The sequence below is a fragment of the Meles meles genome, chromosome 9 (assembly GCF_922984935.1).
Source record: "Meles meles chromosome 9, mMelMel3.1 paternal haplotype, whole genome shotgun sequence".
Taxonomy (NCBI): Eukaryota; Metazoa; Chordata; class Mammalia; order Carnivora; family Mustelidae; genus Meles; species Meles meles.
Window position 1 is genome coordinate 13,173,292 of NC_060074.1, and position 26,975 is coordinate 13,200,266.

The following is a 26,975-nucleotide window of genomic DNA, read 5'->3' on the forward strand; positions in this document are numbered from 1 at the left end:
GGGTGGCTCAGTTGGTTAAGCTTCTGCCCTTGGCTCAGGTCTTGCCCCTAGAATCTTGGGTTCAAGCCCCATGTGTGGCTTCCTGCTTATCAGAAAGTCTGCTGCTTCCTCTCCTTCTGCCCCTCCGTGCTTGTGTTCGCTCTCTCTCTCTCGAATAAATAAATAAAATCTTTAAAAGAAAATAAAAAGGGAATGACAAGGTTCCTCTTTGGTATATTATTGTTTTCTTTTCTTTTCTTTTTTAACATTTTATTTATTTATTTGACAGACAGAGATCACAAGTAGGCAGAGAGGCAGGCAGAGAGAGAGAGAGGGGGAAGCAGGCTCCCTGCTGAGCAGAGAGCCCGATGTGGGGCTCGATCCAAGGATCCTGGGATCATGACCTGAGCCAAAGGCAAAGGCTTAACCCACTGAGCTACCCAGATGCCCCTATTATTGTTTTCAAATTTTATTTTATTTTATTTATTTTTGACAGACAGAGATCACAAGCAGGCAGAGAGGCAGGCAGAGACAGAGAGAGGGGGAAGCAGGCTCCCTGCTGAGCAGAGAGCCCGATGTGGGGCTCGATCCAAGGATCCTGGGATCATGACCTGAGCCAAAGGCAGAGGCTTTAACCCACTGAGCCACCCAGGTGCCCCTGTTTTCAAATTTTATTGTACTGTGGTCAGAGAATGTGGTATAAGTTACATTTATTTTGACATCTGTATACTTATTTCTCAGCTTATAAAGTAAAATGTTATAAATTCAGTCATTTCCCCTGTGCATTTTTATCTAGTCATATTTTCTTCATCCTATAATGGAAACCACTTTTCTGAATTCAGCATTTATTATTACTATGTGTGTTTTCTTTTCTTTTTTTTTTTTTTAAGATTTTATTTATTTATTTGACAGAGAGAGATCACAAGTAGGCAGAGAGGCAGGCAGAGAGAGAGGAGGAAGCAGGCTCCCCGCTGAGCAGAGAGCCTGATGTGGGACTCGATCCCAGGACCCTGAGATCATGACCTGAGCTGAAGGCAGTGGCTTACCCCACTGAGCCACCCAGGTGCCCCTACTATGTGTGTTTTCATATTTTTACCACACATACATTGCTAAACAATATAGTTATTAATTTTCACATTTAGGATTTTAAGGTAAATTAGTCATATGGTATGTACACTTTAGCAACTTGCTTTCTGCTTCAGAAAAGTATTTGTTTTGTTTTGTGTTTTGTTTGTGAGATCCATGTAGTTCTAGTTCACTCATTTTTCAGGGATGTATAGTGTTTCATTAAAGACTATAACATTTTATTATCTTTATCAGATATTGCCAAATTGTTCTTCAAAGTAGCTGTGCTGATTTATGATTCCTCCAGTAACATTGGAGAGTGTATATTTCTTGACATTTGGTAACAGATACTAGCATTTAACTGATGTGAAATAATACCTCATTGTAGTTTAAATTTGCATTTCTCTGACTGCTCTTATGGCTCAAACATCTTTTCATATCATTAGTAGCTATTTGGGTTTTTTTCTTCTGGGAAGTGCCTGTTGCCTGTTTTCTCTTTGGGTTGCTTGTCTTATACTCACTGATTTGCAGAAATTCTTTCTTTCTTTCTTCCTCCCTTTCTTTCTTTCTATCACTCTTTCTTTCTTCCTGATTTTATTTTTAAGTAATTGCTACACCCAATGTGGGGCTCGAGCCCACAACCCTGGATCAAGAACCACATGCTCTGTTGACTGAGCCAGCTGGGTGCCCCTGCAGAAATGCTGTCTCTACTCTGGATACAAATTCTTTGTTAAGTAAATAGGACGCATTTGTCTTCTCTGTCTGTGCTAAATCTCTTTCATTTTTAAAAGGGTGCCTGCTTTTTATGTCTTACAAAATCTTTTTGTAATTGGAGGTTATAGGTTTTCATTTAGACTTTCATATCCAGAACTTTAATACAAGTGGAATTGACTTATAAATGATGGGAGGAAAGGATCCCTATTTCCCCCCATATGTATTGAATAAGCAGTTGTCCCAGCACCATTTCTGAATGTCAGTGTCCTTTCTCTGTTGATTGGCAGGACCCCCTCAGTCCTCTGTGTGTGGGCGGATTTCTGAGTTCTCACCTGTGTATTGGCTGCTATATTATGTATGCCGGTACTATATTATATTTGTATAAAACCTTCATGTCTGATAAGGCAACTTCCTTCAACTGGTTGTTCTTAAAACTTGTATTGGCGGAGCGCCTGGGTGGCTCAGTGGGTTAAAGCCTCTGCCTTCGGCTCAGGTCCTTATCCCAGGATCCTGGGATCGAGCCCCAAATCGGGCTCTCTGCTTAGCGAGGAGTCTGCTTCCCTTCCTCTCTCTCTGCCTGCCTCTCTGCCTACTTGTGATCTCTGTCAAATAAATAAATAAAATCTTAAAAAAAAAAAACAACTTATATTGGCTATTCTGAACCTTCTCCTCCTCCTTCACCTAGGTTTAAAATCAGCTTGCCACAGTCCATGGCAAATTATTTTTAAGTTTTTGATTGGACTTCTAGTAAATTTATAAATTGATTTGAGTGTCTATTACAGCAAGTTTTTTCAGATTGTCTAGCGCAGGGTTTCTTAATCTTGGCACTCTTGGTGTCTGCACTTGGATGATTCTTTGTTGTGGAGGATGTACGTTGAGGGATGTCCAGCACCATCCCTGGCCTGATGACCAAAAATGTGTCATGTCATTATCAGATGTCCCCTGACGGACAAAACTGCCATGAATCCAGAAACATTGATTTGTCCTGTTGCAGAAATTTCCCTTATTTTCTGGAAAGTTTTCATATTTATTTAAATTCTTTCAGATGTAGGTTCCTCAAATGGGGATTTATTTGTGTTGTCTACTGCCATGGTGATTTTTATTTTTGGGCATGACACGTTTTTAAGCGTGAACTTGCCTCCTGTGGAATGGATGTCTTCTGTGCCCGGGTTATGAAAGCAGCCTTGTGGGGTGGTTTTGAGTTTGCCTCTGAAGGTCTTATAGAGACCTTTTTGAGAGTGATTCTTATGTGAATGTCTTGGTTTGGGATTGAAAGAAACACCAACACAGTAGTGATTCCTTGGACCCTAGCCCTACTTCTCCCTTCCGTGCTCCCCTTTCTCAAGTGCCTGCCACCTTTAGCTATAAGTAGCCGCCTTGACAACACCCTGACATGGATATTGGTATTTGGCTGGAGGTTGGACTGACTCAGCACGGGATCGGTAGTTTTCCTTTTCATATTTTTTCTGAATATGCCAGATGCTACCACTGAGTAATTTGGACTTTGCTGCCAAACTATACCTCCATTAGTACAGAGGGAAGATAGCATGCCAGTTCTCTTGCCGAGTGTGCGTGACTGGCAGAAAGTCCTGGTATAATTGAGGTTGGAGGGAACAAACGGAGCAGATGATTTTTTCTTTTTTTGAGCAGATAATATTTTTAAAAAATGATTATCTAATGTTGTTAACTTCTTGACGGCATTTTTATATCATTGATGACTATGAATCACCAAAGGTGGCTACTCTTTTTAAAAATAGGGAATTAGGGGCGCCTGGGTGGCTCAGTTGGTTAAGTGTCTGCCTTCTGCTCAGGTCATGATCCCCGTGTCCTGGGATCGAGTCCCACTGTGGGGAGATAGGCTCCCTGTTCAGCCGGGAGTCTGCTTCTCCCTTGTCCCTCTACCCCCGCCCCTGCTTGTGCTCTCTCTCTCTCAAATAAAAAAAAAACAAAATCTTTAAAAAAATAAATAAAAATAAGGAATTGAACACTTGGTTTCTCTTTGATTCTTTTTCAGATAAGTCTTGTGAATTTGGATAATGTCTCATTTATTCCTCTTGTGTTTAATGACCTCTTACTTATTTTATACCGTCTGGTGGGTATGAATATTTTATACATGGATTTATAATGACTACTAACAAAATTGTGACTTTGGGTCCATAGAATAAGTACTTGACCTCCTTCCATGGAAATAGTTTATATTATCGTTAGCCTGGGAATAAAGTATGAATGTAGAGTCTCTGGAATGTGTAAAATTGTTATTAAGCTTTCAGAGTTAAAAAAAATAAAAGTAGTCTGAGGGCCACTTTTTCTACTTTGATTGAGCAGTCATTTAGTAAATTCCATTTCTCCAGTTACTCAGAATGGCTGTATAGAAGTGAGGTTTGGATGAATGGGCATGGGATTGGCAAAGACACACCAATACTGATTAGCAAGTAGACATAAGGTAAAGTGTCTATTTTTATGAAGAACTCACCCATTTAACCTGATTGTGGGAAGGCCAATGTGAAAGACATAAATGAATGATCTACTTTATTTATTAAGATTTTATTTATTTATTTAATTGACAAGAGACATAGCAAGAGAAACACAAGCAGGGGGAGTGGGAGAGGGAGAAGCAGGCTTCCCTCTGAGTGGGGAGCCTGATTGAGGGGCTCGATCCCAGGACCCGGGGATCATGACCTGAGCTGAAGGCAGACACTTAACGCCTGAGCCACCCAGGCGACCCAGACGGTCTACTTTAAAATAAAATACTTTCTAAATTTTTGAAAAGTAAAATAAAATTTAAAATAAATTTGATTTTGTTACTTTCAGACACTAAAATGCTCATTAATATTTTCATTGATGGGGAACTATGGATCTCTAGAAAGTTGTATTTACTCTAAGAATCTATTTTGTCTTTTTATCTTTGACAGCAAGAACTACTTAAGTCCCATATACCACTTTTTGCTTTGACTGCCAGGAAACTCAGGGACAAATTCATAGTCTGCTAAAATTTGTTTAGGCCTTTCTGGCCTGCATATTTGCTTTGTCTTCTCTATCTTTCCACGCCATTTCGACTTTCTAACCTAATGATTTTTTAACCTATTTTTTCCCCCTCATCTCATAGAAAAATTTTCTTGTATTTAGTGTTGATATTACAAGATGCCTCAAATCTATTGTGGACTAGAATTGTGCATAAATAAATAAAATAGCTTCAGTGTTCCTTTCATTAAATATAGCTCGATAGATACATAAATACACTTGTACACAAATAAATACGTAGTAACAGCAACTTACAGTGGGGTTCTGTTTGCAACTCTTATTATTATTATTTTTTTTTTGCTAAGATAAACTTTTTTTTTTTAAAGATTTTTATTTATTTATTCGACAGAGAGAGATCACAAGTAGGCAGAGAGGCAGGCAGAGAGAATGAGAGGGAAGCAGGCTCCCTGCCGAGCAGAGAGCCCGATGTGGGACTCGATCCCAGGACCCTGAGATCATGACCTGAGCCGAAGGCAGCGACTTAACCCACTGAGCCACCCAGGCGCCCGCTAAGATAAACTTTTAAGCTGAAATATTCTCTAATAGAAATAGACAAGGTACTTTCTCAGAGCACAAGAGATTATTTAACTTAAAATATAGCAATGAAACTTTATTATTTTATTTATTGCTATGAAACTTTAGAATAAACAGCGGCTGCCATTTGCAACTTAAATTTTGAAAAAGAGTAGGTTGAGCTTCAATGGAACAATTAAGAATACATCTATGGCATTACCTCCCATTGCTCCCACCCAAGTCCTGCCCTGGGAGCGAGAACCTTCTGTAGAGTTTCCATTCTATTTCCTTCCTTCCGCTAATACCATCAGGAACTCCTGTGATAATTGCTGGCCAGAAGCGCTGTTGGAGACTAAGGGGCCTCTGCCGCTTCCAGGGGCTCAGGGCCTGAAGCCGTGATCAAAACTTGACAAGGGCCTTTGTTCAGCTAAAGGGGCCCCGTCCAGTGAGCATTCCTGATGAAGTTGTGAAAATGACCCTGGACTCTGCAGAGATTTCTTTCTGCTCAGGAGGAGTTTTAGAGCAGGAGACTACTGGGAGAGGAGGGGTGGAGTAGTTCTGATCCCCTGTAGAAGGTCTCTTGTCAAGACTCGTATTTGTTCAAACCTACCTGGTCCATGTCACTTCAGTTGAGAGTTAACCCTGTGACACCAGTTTTTCTAGTCCATTTAGCTGCTTAGTCACTGGGCTTTTTCTTCTTTCTCCTCCCACCAAGATTATTCATATTCCATTTAGTGATTAACCACTCTCATGTGTGATTTTCTTCATACCGTATTTGACATTCTCATAAATTCTGATAAAGCCTGTGGGATTTTTGGAGGATAATCTGTTTCTGGTTTCACTTCCTCTAAAATTTAGGTTATCTTCTTTGTCTGGCTTGGTGTTTCAATCAGTTGCTTCTGTCTACCTTAAATAGACATTAACAAGGTATATCTAATCTGCTAGGTTAGAGAGACCAGCAAGCAAGAACCTCGACCTTGAATTGGAGACAGAAGTTCCTTTGCTACAAGGACGTAAATCCTTTTTAACCACAGAACTCCATTGGAAGGGATTTTGGAAGACATGAAGAAAACCATCAGAAATGAAGTCAGCAGCCTCACGGCCTCTTACTGACTAGAGTGGAGTTTTATTTCGGCAGTTTTTGGGAACGACACTGTGCACGATGTCTACTGAGGTCATCCATCAGGTTGAGGAGGCCCTTGATGAGGACGAGAAGAAAATGCTGCTTTTTTTGTGCCGGGACGTGGCTGCCGATATTACTCCACTTAACGTCAGGGACCTTCTGGATATTTTAAGTGAGCGAGGAATGCTGTCTGCCATGGGCTTGGCTGAGCTGCTCTACAGAGTGAGGCGGTTTGACCTGCTCAAGCGGATCTTCAAGATGGACAGAAGGGCAGTGGAGGCCCACCTGCTCAGGCACCCTGGCCTTATTTCAGACTACAGGTAACTGATCAGCAATTCCCAAGGCTGGACCTGGTGAGAGGGAGTGAGGTGGTCCCAGCTTACGAACAAGAGGAATGAGGACAGTAAGAAAATGCAGGGATTGTGACCTCCCTGACCCACAGATTTGACTGCCTTATGATGTTACTTCATTCCTTTGAAGTCTTCGAATTCTTAGACCGTGTTTGCTTGAAGTAATTGGGTAGAAGATCATAAAGAAAGTGGAGGGGCTGGGTAGCATGTGTTTGCCTGATGGACAGAATGAGAGAGAGAAGAATGACTCAGAGGTAGTAATTCTTGCCGTCCCCCGAATGTGCGATCTGCAGTGGTCTTTCCTAGCTTATTTTCTGTGATGTCAGACTGGCAGATTCTGAGAAAGGAAATAACAAGTCTGACAGTGATCTTCCTGACCTTTGTAGAGCTCTGTGATCCCGCCTGAGGTCGCTTTGGTCTTTCCCCTGCTGAGGCGGTTAGTGGGGTGGGCTCCCTTTCTGTGAGGTCCTCTGAGGTCCTTGTCCCCTGACACTCAGCGGTTCAGGGGTATGGGACGAGCATCCTGCCAATTAACCAGCTGTAGGCCCCCCTCAGTTCTGAGAGGAGTAGTACCAGGAGTCCTCTTTAGTTCCGTTTTTCCTTCCTCCTGTTTACCTTCTACTCTCTTGGGACGTTCACAGAAGCACAGAAGCCATAAGAAAGGCTGCATTTCTGGAGAAAGATAGATACCCTATAACCTTAAATTAATGGTTCCTTCCTCTCCAGACCAACAGCCTTCAGTTGTACCAATGACACATTATTTGGAGAAGATGTGTATTATCAAGAACAATATTAAGAAGAGCTGAAAGCGGTGTAGGCCTTGGGAAGTGTCTGCAGCTTGAGGTCTAGAGGCCTGTTTCAAGTCCCAGTGACAGACCACATGGGCTGAGCCTGTCTCTGACATCGGTTGGGTCTCCCTTCTCCCACGTGTAAAGCAAAAAAAATGACGCAACCCGATTTCGCAAGTTTGTTGATGGCGATCAGTTGCACTAACAGAATTGGTGAGGTACTTCTAGAACTGTGCGGCCCTCTCCAGACGCAGATGTTCAGTATTCCTGCTCTGGTTAGTCTTCATCATCTTCTCTTCAACGATCATACGATGTCAGTGATGCTCTTGACACGTTTTCGGAGGCACTGGGTTTCAGTGAACAAGTTAGGGCACTCTCCGTTTCCTGCCTCCTTGCTATGGCGAGTGTGGACAGTTCCTCAGAGCCTCTGGGCAGAGACACCGGGCATTGGCATGCTAGATTCATCCATGCATCTGTTCTGTGGCCTTTCTTTTGGGTCAACACATGCCAGGTGTTTGGTAAGCACTAGAGCCAAATGGACGAAGCCTCTTCCATTGTCAAGAATTTAAGAGCGTGGGGCACCTGGGTGGCTCAGCGGGTTAAGCCTCTGCCTTCGGCTCAGGTCATGATCTCAGGGTCCTGGGATCTAGCCCCGCATCGGGCTCTCTGCTCAGCAAGGGGCCTGCTTCCCCCTCCCCCTCTGCCTGCTTCTCTGCCTACTTGTGATCTCTCTTTCTCTGTCAAATAAATAAACAAAATCTTAAAAAAAAAAAAGAATTTGAGAGCATAATGGGGAAAACAGCCTTCTGAAGCAGTGAGGACAATGTCAAGGCAATAATGCCAACCACAGGGTGTCCTGGGAGCCCAGATGAAGTGTGTTGGTGGCTCCCACCGGCGCAGAGGTGACTGACTCGGGAGGAGCTCTTTAGACCAAGACACGTATGGTCACAATCCCCAGGCTCTAGATGCCTTTTACCCTTCGAGTTCAAGAGTGGCCAGGACATCCAGGGATGACTTCCTTTAGAAGCTCGCAACTCAAAGTATGGTCCCTGGGTCTGCAGCATCGGCATCCCCCAGGAGCTTGTAAAGCAGAGAAGACGAGATCACTTAGAATTCTATTTCTGTCTTCCGTCTTAGTCATCTATGTTCTTCACTGATTTCATCACAACGTCTGGGGGAACTAGGGGATTCTTTAGGGAAGTTTTCATTCTCTGAGTTGTTTTTAGAGCAGTTAGTTGGAAAGAAAGGTACTCTTTCCTATTGAAAGCAGGGGAAGGACAAATTCCCATTTTGAGTTCCCTTAAGATATCTTCCTGGTGTGGCCTAGGCTTTCTGTTTTATGGGGCTATATGTCAAATGGGGGCCTGAACTAGCCTTTTGTTTTAAAAAAGATTTTACTTATTTATTTGACAGAGATCACAAGTAGGCAGAGAGGCAGGCAGAGAGAGAGGAAGGGAAGCAGGCTCCCTGCTGAGCAGAGAGCCCGATGCAGGGCTCGATCCCAGACCCTGGGATCATGACCTGAACCAAAGGCAGCGGCTTAACCCACTGAGCCACCCAGGTGCCCCTGAACTAGCCTTTTAACCAGTTACTGGCGTAGTGGAGGCATAGGCTCCTGTTTCTTTCTTTCTTTCTTTCTTTTTTTTTTTTTAACTAGGATGGTATCTGAATTTACTAAAAAAGAAACTTGTCTGGTTTGTAGGGTGCTGATGACAGAGATTGGTGGCAATTTGGAAAAATCTGATTTGTCCTCATTATTTTTCCTCATGAGGGATTATCTTGGTCGGAAAAAGGTAGCCAAGGATAAGGTAAGCTTTCGTTTTCTTGGTTCATGTTCCCAAGAGCCTATCAGAAGGTAGGGTGTCCTTGAACAGAAGGCCCAAGTTGAGGGTGAAGGTAGGAAGTGAGAAGAGGAAGTTATTTCCTTAATACCATTGATAGGAAGAGAACTGGTTTCTCAGTTGAGAGGAAATAGGGTGGCCCTGGGTGTTCTCTCATCCTTGTATTTTATCCTTATTTCTATAAAAGTCAGAGGCCTGATTTAGGCATCAGTTTCTCTCCCCCGTTTGACAGACCATCTGGGAGGGTTAGGAAGTCCCATCTGCTTGTGCTGAGTGCAAACAGGTGGGAAGGACGAGTCCACTCCCGTCTTGCCCTCCCACGGCATCTGCTTCCCCTCAGCGAGCTCGAGGTCAGTGTGAAGTCATTAGGCTCCATATGGAGATGGGGTGGGGGAAGGTTCTAGTGACTCATGGATTCAGGGAATGGCAAAAGTAGGGATTTGGGGCTGGAAGCTCAGTAGCAGTCAAGATCTCAGGGATGTTGTAATTTCTGGAAAAGTGTTTAAATTCCGTGTGGCCCTGTGTGAGCCTGGTGGCCTAGGGACAGGCCAGGCTGTCCTGTCTCTGGTCTCTAGATTATGACAATATGTTCTTAAAGGACCTGCCTTTGAGGACTCTGGTGAGGTGTTGCTTGAGAATTTCCTCATGTTCTTTAATCATTGTAGTTTTGTTTCTGAAATCTAGGCAGACAGGGTGGCCGGATGCCCCCGTCATCAAATGCATCGAATAGGAAAGAAAATGAAAAAATAGAACTTCTGTTTGGTATCCCCACATCAACTTATCTGCCAATCATTTATAACAATTTCATGCTGATGGTTATTAAAAAAAAAAATAAACATAGAGCCTCAGTAGTCAAATGTTAAACAGAAGGGAAGTAAAACCCAAAGCGGTGCCTATTTCTGAAATTCAGTTCTTTCTGAATCTCTTCAGTCCAGGACAAGTGAGCTGCTTTATACCCTAACTTTTCAATTTTACCCCTTCATACCTCCTGAGTCAGATTGAGTTGGAATGTCCAGCATTGACTAAAATATTTTAGGTACTTCAGAATTACATCACTGGAATTTTTCTAGTAGAAACTTGCCTCCAGCTATCTTCTTTCTTCCCCTTTTTTTTAGGAAAGCCCTTAGAGTTTTTCAGTATAAAAGGCCTTTTGGAAGAGAATGACATCAGGAGGATTTTATTTTTTTGGCCTGCCCCCTCGTGGTATTTCTTGATGACATAATATGGCCCACGTGTCTATCCCCAACCTCCACAGGGGCTGTCCACCAAAAGACCTCCCTACCTCTTTCTCAATAAAATCTAGGAGTGTCGTTTGCTCCTGGCCTTGGAGGGCCTGTAAAAGAGAGGTCTGGTTTAGGATCACAGAAGATCACGGAAGATCACGGAAGGGGTTCCCCTTGTCACATTTTCTTGCTGCTACAAATCACACAGCCTGAGACTCGCACTTGGGGTTTCAGAGTCTGCCTTCCTGACATTTGTTTCTTGTTGGTTGCTCTCTCAGAGTTTCCTAGATCTCGTGATCGAATTAGAGAAACTAAATCTGATTGCTCCCGATCAGTTGGATTTACTAGAAAAATGCCTGAAGAACATCCACAGAGTAGACCTGAAGACAAAAATCCAGAAATACAAGCAGTCAGGTGAGTAGGATTTTGGCCTCTCTGCGGCCTAAGGAAAGTACCCTGTGCGTCCGAGGTTTGGTTGGCAAAGACTCATTTGTTGGTGGAGTGGAGGGAGCAGAACCCGAGTGTCCACAGCCCCGACTCGTCTGTGGCTAGAGATCATACCCCTTCCTAGCTTTCCTATCCCAGATCTGCTGACTTCATCAGCCCATACCCATGATCGCAGAGTCTCAGCCCTCTGCAGAACGCTGCCAATAAGTTCTTAACATTCTGGCTTTCAGGAAGGAGTCTGATTTTCTGCGCAGGCTGGCAGCATCATGGGCATGCAGGGCTTCCGAGTGCGTGCCAAGCCCTGCTGTCTTGTTCCAGTGTTGGGCCTGACCCCCATCCAACTCCGGGGGGCATCCTGCATGCTGCAGTTCCCTCCACAAATGGGACCAGACTCACAGTGGCCTGCTTTCTCATGCCACCCGTCCCCCGTTGTCTTTTAGACTCAGCCTCCCCTGCGGGCTCTGTTAGCAGTCTACTCCCACCATAGGGTCACAGCCCTCGGGGGCATAGCTGAGACCCAGGGGTCTACAGACCTCCCCTCCCGCCAGGCAACCCAATAAAATATCAAGGGTTGGTGTAGCATTTCTAGTCCTTTCCTGATGACAGTGGGGGAACCATCTGATCTGATTTTTCGAATTTGGTAAGGTAGTTAGATCAAGTTCAGGGTCTTCTGAAAGATGGATAATGGACCGAACTGAGCCATTGTTGAATAGTCATTTGACAATAACTTTCACATCTTAAGTTAATACCTCTCTTCTGCTTACAGCTCAGGGGCCTGAAACAAGTCATACAAATGCACTCCAGGCATCATTCCCAAATTTGAGTCTTAAGGATCCTTCATGTAACTTAAGGGTGAGTCTGGAGCAAATGTATGGAATTCCAGAAACGGTTTCAGAATGCTGATAAAAGTACGCATGTTCTCATAGCGTGTACTTCATTTAATGTCTGAAAAAAATGTGGTAGAAAAATACATTAAAAAAATACGTGTACCTTTTTACGATTGCAAAGCCAACCTGTGTTCATTGAGAGAATTTGGAAAATGCAGAGAAATAGAAGAGACGGAAAATAAATCACTTCTGTCCTACTAACTAAAGTAGGACTAAAGATAATCACTGTTAATATCTTGGCAGATTTCCTTCTAGTCTTTTTTCGATGCTTGTGTGTGTACCTACACATGTACAGCTGAACATTTTTAATCATTGTTCATTTGTTCTCTAGAAAATTTAGCTTTTTAAATTTAAGTAAGTAGCACATTCTCATGAACAAAAATTTCAAGATGTATTAAAAGGATTCTCAAAGTATGTTTTCTCTTATCCCAGTTCCTTTCCCCAGAGACCGCTGTGGTGAACCACTTTCTTCTGTAAACCTCCAGAAATAGTCTACGCATACCATCTTTCACTTTTGTTTTTTTTCTTTTGTGCAAATGGGAGACCACTGTGCCCATTATCCTGAGCTGAAAATTGTTGGAAATTGTTCCATATGAATGAACCATTTGGGATCCCCTCTCTTTGGCCATTGTTTTTAATGGGTTCATATGGATCTAATATGTCTACAGCAATATATGTATATAGCCCTTTCTTGGGTGTGTATATTTAGATCATTTCCAACCTTTTGTTACTGCAATGATTCAAAATAAATATCCTCATATTTACCTCTCTGTGCATTTGCTTATTATTGTGCTTATTTTAACAATTTCAGCAGAAGTGTTTTTGTTTCTGAGTTCTATTACTGAGTAATTGATTTGTGACCGTAAATATCACATAGTAACTTCAGACTGTTGTGTTATTAAGTGGTGCAGTGTATTCTCATGATTATCCTTGGTTAGCTTTTTATCTTGAGAAGTTAATCCTAGTAGGATAGCCTCATCCTCGTAAAGATCTGTGGAATTTGTAGTTAGGGCTTAGGTCGCAGTGCAATTTCATGGTTAAATTATAAAAGCTCTCATAAACATGTGTGAGGAAAACATTAACTACCCCTGTAATAGAAATAGTTCCATGAAGAATGTGAGCTGTGAGATAACGCTGAGCACTAGAATTTCAGAACTAATTGGGTGTTGAGGATTATACTGTCCAACCCCCTCATTGAACAAAAAACGAAATTTAAGCCTAAAGTGCATTAGGTGATTGCCCACCTCTGTGCACCACCAAACCGGGCCCATGTTCTTACCTCTATACCATGCTGAGTTTAATCAGCTACATGCCAGTCATGCCATAACTTAAGTGTATCTGTCATTTTTTAAAAAAGAATCAAATATACTTCCTTTTTGTTCTTCTGAATCTCTATGATACCAAGTCGTGAAACAAAATTGGTTTAGGATTCAAGATCAGATTTTCTGAGCTTTTCCTACTAGCGAATATCTGATAGAAATTATGCTGCCACTCTGGGTTACAAGCTTGCCATATTTTTACTACTGCCTTTCAATTTTGTTGATGAAAGCAATTAAATTCACTGTCTATGTAGCCTATTTGGAACCCAAGTGTTCTGTATTTAAATTTCTCCTTTAATTTGCTCTATTGGTCCATGACCCTGGTCATTAATTTGCTTAGTCTGCAGGCTCTGTGGCATATGGATTCAGTGAATTTCTCATAAAATTAGGAGGTGCATCCAAGAATGCAAAGTGCTTTAAAAATTGCAGGGGCATTAAATGACACATGATATAACATATTAGAGAATAAGAAAGTTGGTCACTCTGCAACACGATGCTTTTTAAATCGAGCTTTGATTTGACGTTATGTTCCTTTAATAGCTATGTTCATGTGAACGCACATCCACGTGGGGTTCCAAATTTTCTGTATAGTACTGTCAGCTTCTGGCTAAGTCACTTGTGATTAGTGATAAAAGCAACTTACTTGTTTTTCTTTCATTTAGACACAAAGACAGCTACAGACACAGCTTAATGAATAGTATACTTCTCTCTTTCGGCTAGGATAGCTTCAGAGGAGAACTGTCATTTGAAAGCTGAACCTATCAGATGGTTGGCAGTATGTGGTACATGTACCTTACAAAGGACCTGTCATCTGAGAAGAGAAAGGGTCGGTTCAATATTTCTTTTTCTGATTAATTTCATTCTAGTCCTCCGAATTGGTTTTTTTTTTTTTTTTTTTTTGGTATCTGATTTTTTTTTTTTTTTTTTTTTTTGGATATCTGTTTTTATTTTTGGTGTCTGATTTTTTTTTTTTTTTTTTGGTAGCTGATTTTTAAGAACCAAGCCCACATATGGCTTATGTGCAGCTAGGCATTAAAGAAACCCAATAACTAGACTTTACAGAAAAACAATAACTAGCACTGTGGTAAGTGCTTTGTGTACATTTAATCTTCACAAAAAATTATAAGATGGCTACTATTATTATCCTCATTTTGAAGATAAAGAAACAGACATGGAGGTTAGATAACTTGCTTAAGCTTACAATGTTAGTGGCTGAATCAGCCACTAACTAGGTTTGTCTGGTCTAGAGCTCCCCACTGTCTTTTTTCTTTTCTTCCCTTTTTTTTTTTTTTAAAGTATAGTTTCACAAAAATGTTACCTTAGTTTCAGGTATACAGCATAGTGATTTGACAAATTTATGCATTATGTTATGTTTACCACAAGTGTAGCTACAACCATCTGTCACCATATAAGCTAATATCATTGACCATATTCTTGGGCTCTGCTTTTTATTCCTGTGACTTATTCACTCCGTAGCTGGAAGCCTTCAACCATTCTGCCCATCCTCCCACCCCCTACCCCTCTGGCCACCATCAGTTTGTTCTCTATAGTTATAGGTCTTATTCTGCTTTTTGTTTGTTTATTCATTTTTTTTTAAGTTTCCACATATTAAGGTTTTTGTCTTTTTCAGTCTTATTTATTTCACTTAGCATAATACTTTCTAGGTCCATCCATGTTGTCACAAATGGTACAGACTCATCCTTTTTGTGGCTGTGTAATATTCCAATACATATATATACTACTCCATATGTAATTATTTCAATATTTATAATATATTACATATATATGGTGTGTGTATATATGTGTATATTTTCCATATTTGTTCTTTACTGATAGACACTTACTTAGGTTGCTTCCATGTCTTGGTTTTTGTCAGTAATGCTACAATGAACATGGGGTACACGTATCTTTTTGAATTAGTGTTTTGTATTCTTTGGATAAGTACCCAGCCGTGGAATTACTAAATTAAACAGTATTCCTATTGTTAACTTTTTGAGGAAACTCCTCCCTACTGTTTTCCACAGAGGCTAAACAAATTTACATTCCCACCAGCAATGCCTGAGGGTTCCTTTTTCTCCACATTCTCCACAGCACTTCAGAATTCCCATTCTTTTTTTTTTTTTAAAGATTTTATTTATTTATTTGACAGAGAGAGGTCACAAGTAGACAGAGAGGCAGGCAGAGAGAGAGAGAGAGGGAAGCAGGCTCCTGCTGAGCAGAGAGCCCGATGCGGGACTCGATCCCAGGACCCTGAGATCATGACCTGAGCCGAAGTCAGTGGCTTAACCCACTGAGCCACCCAGGCACCCCAGAATTCCCATTCTTAATTAGACCATACCTTGCCTCTGCATTAAAGGGTCAGGTAGAATGTCAGTCTGATCTTGTTGTCAGTCAGCTTGTTCTAACTAGAAGCTACTCTACAATATCATAACATCGCACTTTATTGAGCTGTTTCCAAACATTCTAATAAGCTAATTTAGCATGTTGCATGTTCACTGTATTTTTGTTTTTTAAAAGAAAGAGTTGCCTTGTTCTTTGGCAATAGAATACGGGATTTATGGAGTTAACCATTCTAGCTCTTCTTTAGATAATTTAACTGTGAATGTGATAATTTTATTTTTTTCCTGGGTAAGAATTCTATGGAGATATTTAAAGAGGTGTGATACAAAGTGGCTCTGAAAAAAACTAACAGGGGATGTGACCTTATTCTTTATATTTGAAGCTCCAGAATGGGAGAAGTAAAGAACAAAGACTCAATGTGGGACAACTTGACCTTCAAAGTAAGGCCAATTTTTCTTTATATTCATTCTTCTTTTTCTTTTTTCTTTTTTAAAAAAAGATTTTATTCACCTATTTGACAGAAGGAGAGAGAGATCACAAGTAGGCAGAGAAGCAGGCTTCCCTCTGAGCAGAGAGCCTGACACTGAGATCATGAGCTGACCCAAAGGCAGAGGCTTAACCCGCTGAGCCACCCAGGCGCCCTTCTTTATATTCATTCTTTATAAATGCTTGATAACTCAAGTACAAATTGTTGCATTTTTGGAGTTGACCATTTCCTTTATCTACATATTCTGATTAAACTCTCAAAATAGATAGCAGTTAAATTCTTAAAATGTAGCCATTGGCACTTGTAATTGTTTAATGAATTAGCTCATTTGAATGTAAATATCTCCTACTCCAACAGCTTCATCATCTTGGCTATATTTTTAAGAGACGTGCTATTTATTCCTGAAACGGAACTATAACCAGGCTATGTTAAACATTAATCCAGCCATGATAACAAACCATGTTAAATCAAATATCCGGCAACAGGAAGAAGGAAGGTTACTAGGATATTGTTTTATAGCTCAGTTTTTATATATATATTTTTTTAAGGTTTTATTTATTTGTTTGAGAGAGAGAGAGTGAGAGAGAGCATGAGAGGGGAGACGGTCAGAGGGAGAAGCAGACTCCGCATGGAGCTGGGAGCCTGATGCGGAACTCGATCCCGGGACTCCGGGATCATGATCTGAGCTGAAGACAGTTGCTTAACCAACTGAGCTACCCAGGGGCCCCTAGCTCAGTTTTTAAAAAAAAAAGAATTTATTTATTTACTTGTCAGCAGGAGAAGTGGAAGGCAGAGAGAGAAACAGACACCCCGTTGAGCAGAGATCCCGCCCGATACAGGACTTGATCCCATGACCCTGGGATCATGACCTGAGCTGAAAGCAGACGCTTAACCAAATGAGCTACGCTTAACTAAATGAGCTCATTTAATAAATCTAGATACTCTACAGATGACATCCCTCTACTCCTAAGAAGAAACAAAAAATACAGTAAAAAATTAGTCATTTCAACCCACACGATCTCTGTCTTCTCTCTTAAACATCAGCACTTGATCCCATAACAGCATTTTTTAAAGGTGTATTTCTTTTGCGTGACTTGAGGCCTCCCTGAAGTGAAGGCTGAGACTTGGTCTCACACTGGATTGTAGCTGAGGGTGCTTCAGAACTCCAGGAGTCAGGGATCCATGGGCAGGGAAGGAGGGCTCAGCCTTTCCCAAGGAGCTTGGAATTTGTCCCGTGTGCAATGGCGATCGCGAATGTTCCAGCAGAGCAGTGGCCTGATGGAAACCTTCTTTGTGTGGCAGGCCCCTTGCCAAAATCTTCTGAGTCAGCCTCCATGCTGTCTGCCTGCATCTAGAAACTGAGAAGCTCGCCCAGATTTCACCAGATGGTACTGCTCATGCCTGTCATTCCCCACCTAATATTCTGCTCTCCAGCAAAAGCCACGGAGAAGTGAATTTATTCCTGAAGTGACAGCATGTTTCTCAAAACACTGGTGAGGTGGCAAGAATTAGCATTCCGAAAGCTGTTTAAAAGGAAAGCAGGAGACCTGGTAGATTTGGACAGGAATGAAAAACAAATTGGTGTTCTTCCCGTAGCGCACCCTGATGCAGGCTTCTCCTTCATTGTAATGATACTGGGCGTTACAGGCAACGGATGAATTACTGAACTCTACGTCTGAAACTAACAATGTACTCTATGTTGGCTAATTAAACTTAAATTTTTTAAAAAAAGTAATGACACAGGTGAGATGGGCGAGGCTCCCAGCGCCCATGGTAGTCCTTCAGAGAGCTAGGGACCTGCTTTTGCCTGGATCTGGTTTATTTGCTAGTAAAGAAAAAAGCATTCATACTAATTTAGACTTCCAAATAGATCTGGATTGGATGATGATGATGATCGCTACAATTTATTAAGCTTTTACTAAGTGCCTTAACCCTAGATGGGCATATTACAGTTATTTTTTTTATTCTTTTAATCCCCGATTGCTTAAATACAAAATGAAAAAGAGAAATTTCCTTTCAATCCCAAGTATCAGATGACCGCTGTTAACATTTGATTTATGTATCTCTAGACTCTTATTTTTAAGCATACATGTGTAAGCATTTGCACACACACATATTTTTAAGTACGTGGGATTAGTATTATCCATGTTATTCAGTAATCCATTTTCTCTTAATATATCCTGCATCTTCTCATGTCAAATACATAAAGATCTTTCTTATCCTTCCTAACACGGATAGTATCCATCATACGTCCCATGATTTATTTAGTCCATCTCATGTTGAAGGATTTTTTAAGTATTTTTCTAGTTTGAGGCCATTATGAACAATTACTCGGTAGATATGTTTGCATCCTTGCTCTATTATTTCCTTAGGATAAATTTCTAGAACCAGAATGTTGGTGTAAAAGGTATTGCCAGTTGTGTTTTAAAAAGACCACTTCTTGGGGCACCTGGGTGGCTCAGCCGGTTAAGCGTCTGCCTTCCGCTCAGGTCATGATTCCAGGGTCCTGAGATCAAGTCCCGCATCAGGCTCCCTGCTCAGCGGAGAGCCCGCTTCTCCCTCTCCCTTCAACTGCTGCTCTGCCTACTTGCATGCGCGCGCGCTCTCTCTCTCTCAAATGAATAAATAAACATCGTAAAAAAAAAAATAAAAAGACTTTCTTTTTTAAAGTATTTTATTTTTTTGGAAGTAATCTCTATATCTGATGTGGAGCTTGAATTTACAACCCCAAGATCAAGAGTCACATGCTCTACTGACTGAGCCAGCCAGGTGCCCCCCAAAAGGACTATTTCAACTTACACACTTGAACATACTCATTTCCTCCAAACCTTACAAATACTGACATTTTCTTTGCTTATCTTTAGATGGTCTCATTTGGTAACAATCTTATAAAGTAGATGTTGGTATGTTCATCTTAGGGATTTAAAAACAAAGCGAAACACCCTGAGATTTTAAGAGGAACCTCGCCCGAGATCACAGAGCTCCCCAGTGGTGCTGCTAGGGTTTGAGGCAGACATTCATGACTTCAAAACTAGTGGTTTCTCCACCTCTCTGAGCGAATGAAGTCATTTTTTGCCTTCTATGATCGGCTTTAGGCTTATCTACATTTGCTTGGCTCACTGTCCTCTATCTTGCCGTTGCCATTTTAGTTTATGACTTCTCAATATCACTGGACTAAGAAAACACGGCCATCTGTTGCATGAGTGACAAATACAAGCACAATTTTCCCACTCAGTAGTCTCTAAGGCTGTCCCCTGTAGGCGTTGCCCACGGTTTCAGCACAGGGAAGAAAGCTATCGATATTGTCGGGTTGTGAGGTTATTGGAGTCTCCCTATCCCTTTAAAAATTCATCAGTCACCTGGCCCTCCTCTGGAGAAAGGCAAGGGAGAACCTTTTGTTTCCCCTTGCTATTTAAGCAATTTTTCTACCTACCCCCTGTGTTTTCTTATCTGTCAGATTCTTCGGTGTGAGTTTGGAACCTTGGGGCTGAGTAGAGCTGAGCAAAGAAGAGACAGTAAGGGGAAAAAAATAAGGGAAGAGAACAGCTGAGAAATCGAGGAACCCAGACAGCATGGGAGTGGGCTCAGTTCTCCTTCAGCTTTGTAAGTGATTTCTCTCTCATCCTCCAGGAGAATCAGTGAAGGCGTCCATCCAGGAGTCAGAAGCATTCCTACCGCGGGTACAGAATAAATGATCTGATGTGGTATTGTATTGTATGCACAGTATCTGTGCAGAAAGCTGGTTTCTTTAAGATATCTGTCCGTTAATAATTCTCTGGGACAAGAGGAGGACGCTGCAAGTGCCGTTCTCCTGGGGACTCTCCTGGGAACTCTTCCTCCTAAGGGAGAAGCTTGGGTAGAGCAAAGAGAAAAATGTTGATGTGGATTGCATTCGTGAACTTTGGAATGTGGGGAAATTCCAGAGTGGCAGTTCTCCTCTTAGCTGAGTGATTGCTGAATTTATTAGTAACCAATGACACTGAAACTCGACCTGGTCTGGCTTCTTTTTTAAAGGCTGAAAGCCTTTTCCATAAGGAGCCCGTAGAAGGGCTCCTTTTGTACTGGTTTGGAAAGATACCACTTGTATAACCTCAAGTTACTGTGGAAACGTATGACCCATCCTTTCTCTCGGCTTTAAATTGTCTTCATCCTGCCGAGCTGAGTCGTGTGCAAAGAGACTGTGATTTTCATTAAAATTAAAAACTGAGACAGCTTGTCTTCGGCACATTACCTAAATAGAGAAAAAAATGTGAAATTAATGGGAAAGTCAGCTGTGGTCACTTCAGGCTGTGTCTGTTGAATGACTCACCTGGCGACAGGAAGTTTGAGGAATTCCAAAAGAAACGATGGTATGCAGTGGGACCTTATGGAGACAGAGCAGTGTCCAGAGTCTTTAACCATCCCTGCTTTCCTTTCCAGCACGTTCCAGAGGAGAGATACAGGATGCGGAGCAAACCCCTGGGAATCTGCCTGATAATTGATTGCATTGGCAACGACGCAGGTAGGGATGGATGCTGCGGGTTACCCGAAGGCCCACAGTGAGGTCACGGCCCAGACAAGCTGTTCACAGCAAGCCGCGGTGGAAGTCTGTGGCTTCCATGGCGAGGGGTGCTTTCTCATTCATGTCACAGCCTGGATCGGGCTGGAGTGAGCTTCATTCCACGGGATCCTTCAGTGACACCATCATCTGAAGCCTTGGGGATTTGCACAGGATTCTCTGTGTCTGGGTGGTGGATGAAGGAAGCGCATGGAAAGTCTCCCCAGAGAGTTTAGAGACCGGTCCTGAAGGTGTGGTGCCTCATTCCCACTCACAATCCATTGGTCGAACTCCCTCGTGGGCCCTCACCTGACTGCAGGAGACAAGAACTCAGCCTGGTTGTGTGCCAGGAAGGGATTTGGGGAGCACATGGCGTTGTCTCTGGCACAAAGGTGTGATTGGCTAAAAGCCAGGGAGCTCCCGTCTTGCTTTTTTTTTTTTTTAAAGATTTTATTTATTTATTTGACGGAGAGAGAGATCACAAGCAGGCAGAGAGGCAGGCAGAGAGAGAGGAGGAAGCAGGCTCCCTGTGGAGCAGAGAGCCTGATGCGGGGCTCGATCCCAGGACCCTGAGATCATGACCTGAGCCGAAGGCAGCGGCTTAATCCACTGAGCCACCCAGGCGCCCCCCGTCTTGCTTTTTCATGCTGGATGCTGCAGCCAGGAGGAGTCCTGGCATCCAGAGTGGGGGTTTAAAACGGAAGGCTTTCTGGTTCCAGCGTTACCAGATGTCCCAGCACGTCGTGTAACTAGATTATGAGAGCTTTTCTGGAGAAAAATTAAAAATATTAGACAAGTGTGTTCACTTAGAGGCCGTGTGTTCCTTACTTAGTTCTGCCTCCCTGGCCTTGGTTGGTCGGCCTTGGTCTGTGCTACCTGTGCGTTACTCTCGCTGGGATCGGAACTGGTTCTCTTGCTCAGCTGTTGGTGTCCTATTCAAACTGGAGCAGGCACGGGGGAGTGTCAGAGAGAATAAGAATCTCATCGTGAAAGAACATGTTTAATTATTTGTCTCTCAGAAGGGTTGATTAGCACATTTCCACAGGTTTCCTGCTTTTCAGATTCTTGGAATGAGTCAGAGCTGTCTTTTAGGCTCACTGAACATGTTACCATGGTGAGTTCTATGGGAAGAGAATCTAAGAGAAGGTCAGATTAGCAAATATTGGGTTGAATTTCCCAGGATTTCACATATGATCTCATTTTCCTCATGTCCTATTTTTGGTTAGATGGGAGACATGCTGTCTCCTCGGCTATAGAGAAGTGTCCTTTCTCTCTTAACCATTAGTACCAGTATAAGAATGAGAAAATATTTCTTCAGTGAGTAACTTCCTGCTTTAAAAGAAAGTATTTGCTTTCACTTTCTATTATAATCAGTTTTGTTTCATTCCTTAGCAAAAAGTTCCCAACTGCAGGATGTATATCTGTTGTATGAAGAGATCATAACGCCATGACCTGCTGTGAATTTGTGACTAAGCCTCAGTGTCTGTGTCTACTTCCTTGCTGAGTTATAGGCCTCTTGTGCACCAGGAATGAATGTGTATTTATGTTTTCCTCTATTACTAGGAGCACAGTCACAGGTGGGTCCTGGAATATGACTGTGTGGCTTTGACTCATGGCTCCGTCATGTCCTGGCTTGCAACCTTGGACAATTTTCCTAGCCTCTGTAAACCCCAGTTTCTCTTCTTCTTTAAAAGATTAATTTGAGAGAGAGAGAGAGAGCTTGAGCACAAGTTGGGGGCGGGGCAGAGGGAGTGAATTTAAGGAGACTCCCTCTGATTGTGGAGGCTGACCTGTGGGATTAATCCCATGACCCATGAGATCATGACCCATGGGATCATGACCCATGAGATCATGACCCATGGGATCATGACCCATGAGATCATGACTTGAGTGGAAACCAAGAGTGGGACACTTAACTGACTGCACCACCCAGGCGCCCCTCAGTTTCTCTTCTATAAAATAGTTCACTAACAGGAGATACCTCATGGGGAGGTTGGGAGAAGTGAATGAGTTCATACTTGTAAAGGTCTTAGAGCCCTTACATGACCATTTCTACAGCAAGACGAATGGATAGTTACCCTGAGTGGAATAAAGGCTATCAACAGCTTCTCACCAGTTCAGGAAAAGTTTTGCCACAAAATGAATCACGGAAAAGAACTTAAGGTTTTCAGAGCTTTTGGGTTTTCTGAATTGTGGATAAGGAGTTGCGGATACGTGGAAGAGAGCTCTGGGACTGCCTGAGGTGCGCCACAAGCCTCTTTGACATGCAGTAGACAGGCTTATTATTGATACTGTTTTCTGCTAAGAAAAGCTAGTCCAGAAGAAATGACTAGTAACTGTTTGTACTTACAAAGAAGATATCTAAAAGGTAGTTTATAATTTTGAGTGAATGTGGGTTGTCCACTAAAACGCCTTGATTGGTCTCTGGAAACCAATGAAAGACTTATACAGAGTCGGTCAGACTTAGGCAAAGCTGACTCTACCACCACTTCCCAACTCACTCATTCTTCTGTCTTTGTTTATAATCATCCCCCTACTTGGGGGCGGGGAAGGTGTCCCCTGTCTTCTGTTTTGTCGGGCCCCCGCCTAAATTAATATCTTTACCGCAGTCTCATCTCCAGGTGTCTGGGACTGCACTGATGATCCCTTCTCTGACCGCTTCTTTTACCTAAAACCCCACCGTACTGTGTGACATCCCAGTCATTGTTCTGTGCCCATTTATAAGCTCGCCACCCAGATGATAGGCTCCTTGATAGGCTCATCTTGATTTCCCAGCATGAAATACAGTGTTTCTGCAACATAGAAAGAGGAACTTTTTAAAACACGAGTTTGGGGGTCAAGATAATTTGAGAAATGATGAATAGTCTGTTCCTCCTTTGAGATTTGCATATTGGTCTGAAAGACTGAGCAGTCCTCCTGTAAAGAAACTTAACTCCCCTTGTCACTAAGAATACCCTGCCCGACTTGGCTCTCATTTGTATGCCCTTTTTATTTTTAAGATTGTATTTTCTTTATTTGGCAGGAAGAGAGTGAGAGAGCACAAGCAGGGGGAGTGGCAGGCAGAGGGAGAGGGAGAAGCAGGCTTCCTGCTGAGCAGGGAGCCCTGCTCTGGGTCCCGGACTCAGAGATCATGACCTGACCAACTGAGCCCCCCAGGTGCCCGCATTTGTATGCTTTACTATAATTAGAACGGGGCTCGTACAAGGTGCTCATTAAGTAGTGGTAAATGGAATGATGAGGCACTCCGTCTTTCTTATTCTATACATTGGTTTAATGGACTTCTTTTTACAGATTGTGTCAAGATTAATGCAAACTCATTTAATTTTATTTTGTTTTGATATTTTTTTCTTAAGATTTTATTCATTCATTTATTTGACAGAGAGAAAGAGAGACACAGCATGAGCAGGGAGAGCAGCAGTCAGAGGGAGAGGGAGAAATTGACCACCTGCTGAGCAAGGAGCCTGATGTGGGGCTCGACCCCAGAACCCTTAGATCATGACCTAGGCCAAAGGCAGATACTCAACCAACTGAACCACTCAGGCGCCCCTTAAGATTTTATTTTATTTTATTTTTTTAAAGATTTTATTTATTTATTTGACAGACAGAGATCACAAGTAGGCAGAGAGGCAGGCAGAGAGAGAGGAGGAAGCAGGCTCCCTGCTGAGCAGAGAGCCCGATGCGCTCGATCCCAGGACCCTGAGATCATGACCTGAGCCGAAGGCAGAGGCTTTAACCCACTGAGCCACCCAGGCGCCCCTAAGATTTTAGTTTTAAGTAAACTCTACACCCCAGGTGGGCTTTGAACTCACAATCACATGCTCTGTTGACTGAGCCAACCAGCACCCCAATGTGAACTCATTTTAGATGAAAACAAATTCTAAACGAATGGTGTCATTTTACCGTATTTAGTTTTTTTGGATTTCATCTCAATAGCCCCCAGACCTTCTGGTTGGTGCTGACCCTAACCCTTGTCCTAACTGCAAGGCCACATAAAACTCATCTTTTTGGGAAGTTGAGGTTTATGGAGTTAGGGTTGGGTCAGGACTGGGGTTTCCAGGGAGGGTGGAAGGGAGAAGTGTGACTTCTGCAGTTGCTGAAGTTTTATTTTCCAAACTCAGCTTCCAAGTTCTTCTTCCTCATTTGAGGGAAATGACAAGGCAATTTCTGTGATAAATGGGACACAGACTCTGACTGCTCCCCCACGCGTTTCAGGGTAGGCTAGAGAGACTTCCCTGTGGAGGTCCTGTCTGCGGAGAAGCTTCCAAGAGAGAGAGAGGCGCTGCAGGCTCCATGAGGGGCTGTCTTCATTTTCTTTTTAAAATTAATATCTTGGGCGCCTGGGTGGCTCAGTGGGTTAAGCCGCTGCCTTCGGCTCAGGTCATGATCTCAGGGTCCTGGGATCGAGTCCCACATCAGGCTCTCTGCTCAGCAGCAAGCCTGCTTTCCTCTCTCTCTCTGCCTGCCTCTCTGTCTACTTGTGCTCTCTCTCTGTCAAATAAATAAATAAAATCTTTAAAAAAAATAAAAAATAAAATTAATATCTTACATTTGAGTAAGGACCCATAGCTGGCAAAGTGTCTTTACAGACATCTTCCTGGATGGTCACGGGCACCTTTTGAAGAACATGGTACAGGCATTAGTAGTAATCACATTAATGAGAGATGAATAAACTAAGACAGTTAGTTCGTTCAAGCTCCCACTGTCATTACTCCATTGATCTTATAAATCAGACTGGGCTCTATCCATGCTCTTGCTGGCCCAAGCAAGAAAGTTGGAAATGCCAGCTAGCATCAACCCTCCCTGTAAGATAGAGGAACGATGTGACATTATGGGACATCTCGACGATGAGGACTTCATGCTGTGTCTTCTGAGGCGACTGGGCTACCGGAGGGATATTTAATGGCGGCTCCATCTTGGTCTGAGGTCCCTCCAAATTGCTGTCTTTATTGGCTTTGGGGGACTGTCCCATTTCTGGCTTCACCTCCTCTTTATTCTTCTTTCTCCTGTTCTATGAGGTAAGCACTTTCTGCCCCAGACGTCAGATTCCTGCCCCTTTCCTAGTCCCTCTGTTGGCCTAAGTTAGTTTTTCTAGGACCAGGTAAGGTTCAGACCCAGCACGTAGGGAGAGGAGCCAGGACTTTTTTTTTTTTTAAAGATTTTATTTATTTTTTTGACAGAGAGAGATCACAAGTAGGCAGAGAGGCAGGCAGAGAGAGAGAGAGAGAGAGGGAAGCAGGCTCCCTGCTGAGCAGAGAGCCCGATGCGGGACTCAATCCCAGGACCCTGAGACCATGACCTGAGCCGAAGGCAGAGGCTTAACCCACTGAGCCACCCAGGCGCCCCAGGAGCCAGGATTTAAACTTAGATCTTGGGATTCCAAGACTGGTTCCTCTTTTGCTGGCCCCATGCAGCTGCCTGCTCCCTGCTGTGACAGCCCCCACTCCCGCCAGAACCCACTGGGAACCCAGAAAAGGGAAAGAGATAGAAGGCACAGGAGAGCCCTTGTTCTGTCCCTGACTCCTGCCCATCAGCTTGGCAAGACAGACTATGGCTTTGTTTTGGGGACTTTGGTAAGGCAGGCAATCTGTCAGTGAGGAGAGGGTTTTGAGGGCAGGCAGGCAGTCTGAGAGAAGTAAACAATCACTTGGAGTCTGGTGTTTCCCTGCTCGCTTCTGCCCCCTGGAGGAAAGAATACGCCATGACATGTGGGACCTCAAGCGAAGACTTGGGAACGAAACTAGTGATGGAACTGGGGTCCTTGTCTGGTTGCTCTTTGTCCGGTCCTGGGTTCCAGCTGAGCCCAGTACGGGGTGCGGAAGGCTTGCCTACACCTGCTGAGGGGCAGGCCAGGGGGCAGCGCCTTTTCTACCACACTGAGATCCTGTGGGGATGAGCGAGCTATTATTACGTTCTCCAACCACCTGTGGATACTGTCCTTCATGTCCCTCCTAATATTTATTTATCATAGGGTTTAAAGGAGATCGGCACCTTCTTTATATGTCTCCATTATTACATGATATATAATCCCCCCCTCATTTACGTATGTACCCTAACTGCATCCTTAAGTAACGGTTATTATCATTCCCTTTTCCAGATTTACCTGGTGAATTATTTATCTAAGAATGTGTGCAAATTACTCCAAAATCTAGTGGCTTAAACCCACAGTATGAATTTATTTCTATCTTTCGCAGTTTGTGTGGAGCAGGAATTGAGGAGTAGCTTAGCTGGGCTGTTCTGGCCCAGAGTCTCTCGGCAGATTGTGGTCGGATCTCAGCTGGGGTCATCCGAAGGCGGGACTGGGATCCAAGGATCCTCTCAGGAGGCTCACTCAGGTGGCTGTG

At 42.9% G+C, this 26,975-nt stretch overlaps 1 protein-coding gene and 1 long non-coding RNA gene across 11 annotated transcripts in view; one reads left to right on the forward strand and one right to left on the reverse strand.

Moving 5' to 3' along the window:
- CFLAR (CASP8 and FADD like apoptosis regulator) overlaps positions 1-26,975 on the forward strand; it is a 43,543-nt gene that overhangs the window by 11,555 nt on the left and 5,013 nt on the right. For 6 of the 10 annotated variants that reach the window (XM_046018314.1, XM_046018319.1, XM_046018315.1 and 3 more), the window contains exons 2-8: positions 6,238-6,735; positions 9,256-9,361; positions 10,896-11,031; positions 11,831-11,916; positions 15,993-16,050; positions 19,728-19,777; positions 20,517-20,598. In XM_046018314.1, the coding sequence (XP_045874270.1) occupies positions 6,455-6,735; positions 9,256-9,361; positions 10,896-11,031; positions 11,831-11,916; positions 15,993-16,050; positions 19,728-19,777; positions 20,517-20,598 (799 nt within the window). In that variant the 5' untranslated portion in view covers positions 6,238-6,454. Of the gene's footprint in view, positions 1-3,796; positions 3,851-6,237; positions 6,736-9,255; positions 9,362-10,895; positions 11,032-11,830; positions 11,917-12,383; positions 12,716-15,992; positions 16,051-19,727; positions 19,778-20,516; positions 20,599-26,975 lie in introns of those variants that run through there. The other 4 variants (XM_046018320.1, XM_046018321.1, XM_046018322.1 and 1 more) reach the window with 4 other exon arrangements.
- Positions 19,832-20,523, reverse strand: LOC123950502. Its single transcript, XR_006820240.1, has 2 exons — positions 20,407-20,523; positions 19,832-20,328 (listed from the first exon to the last, which is right to left on the reverse strand). It is a non-coding gene; the product is annotated as an uncharacterized LOC123950502 (long non-coding RNA).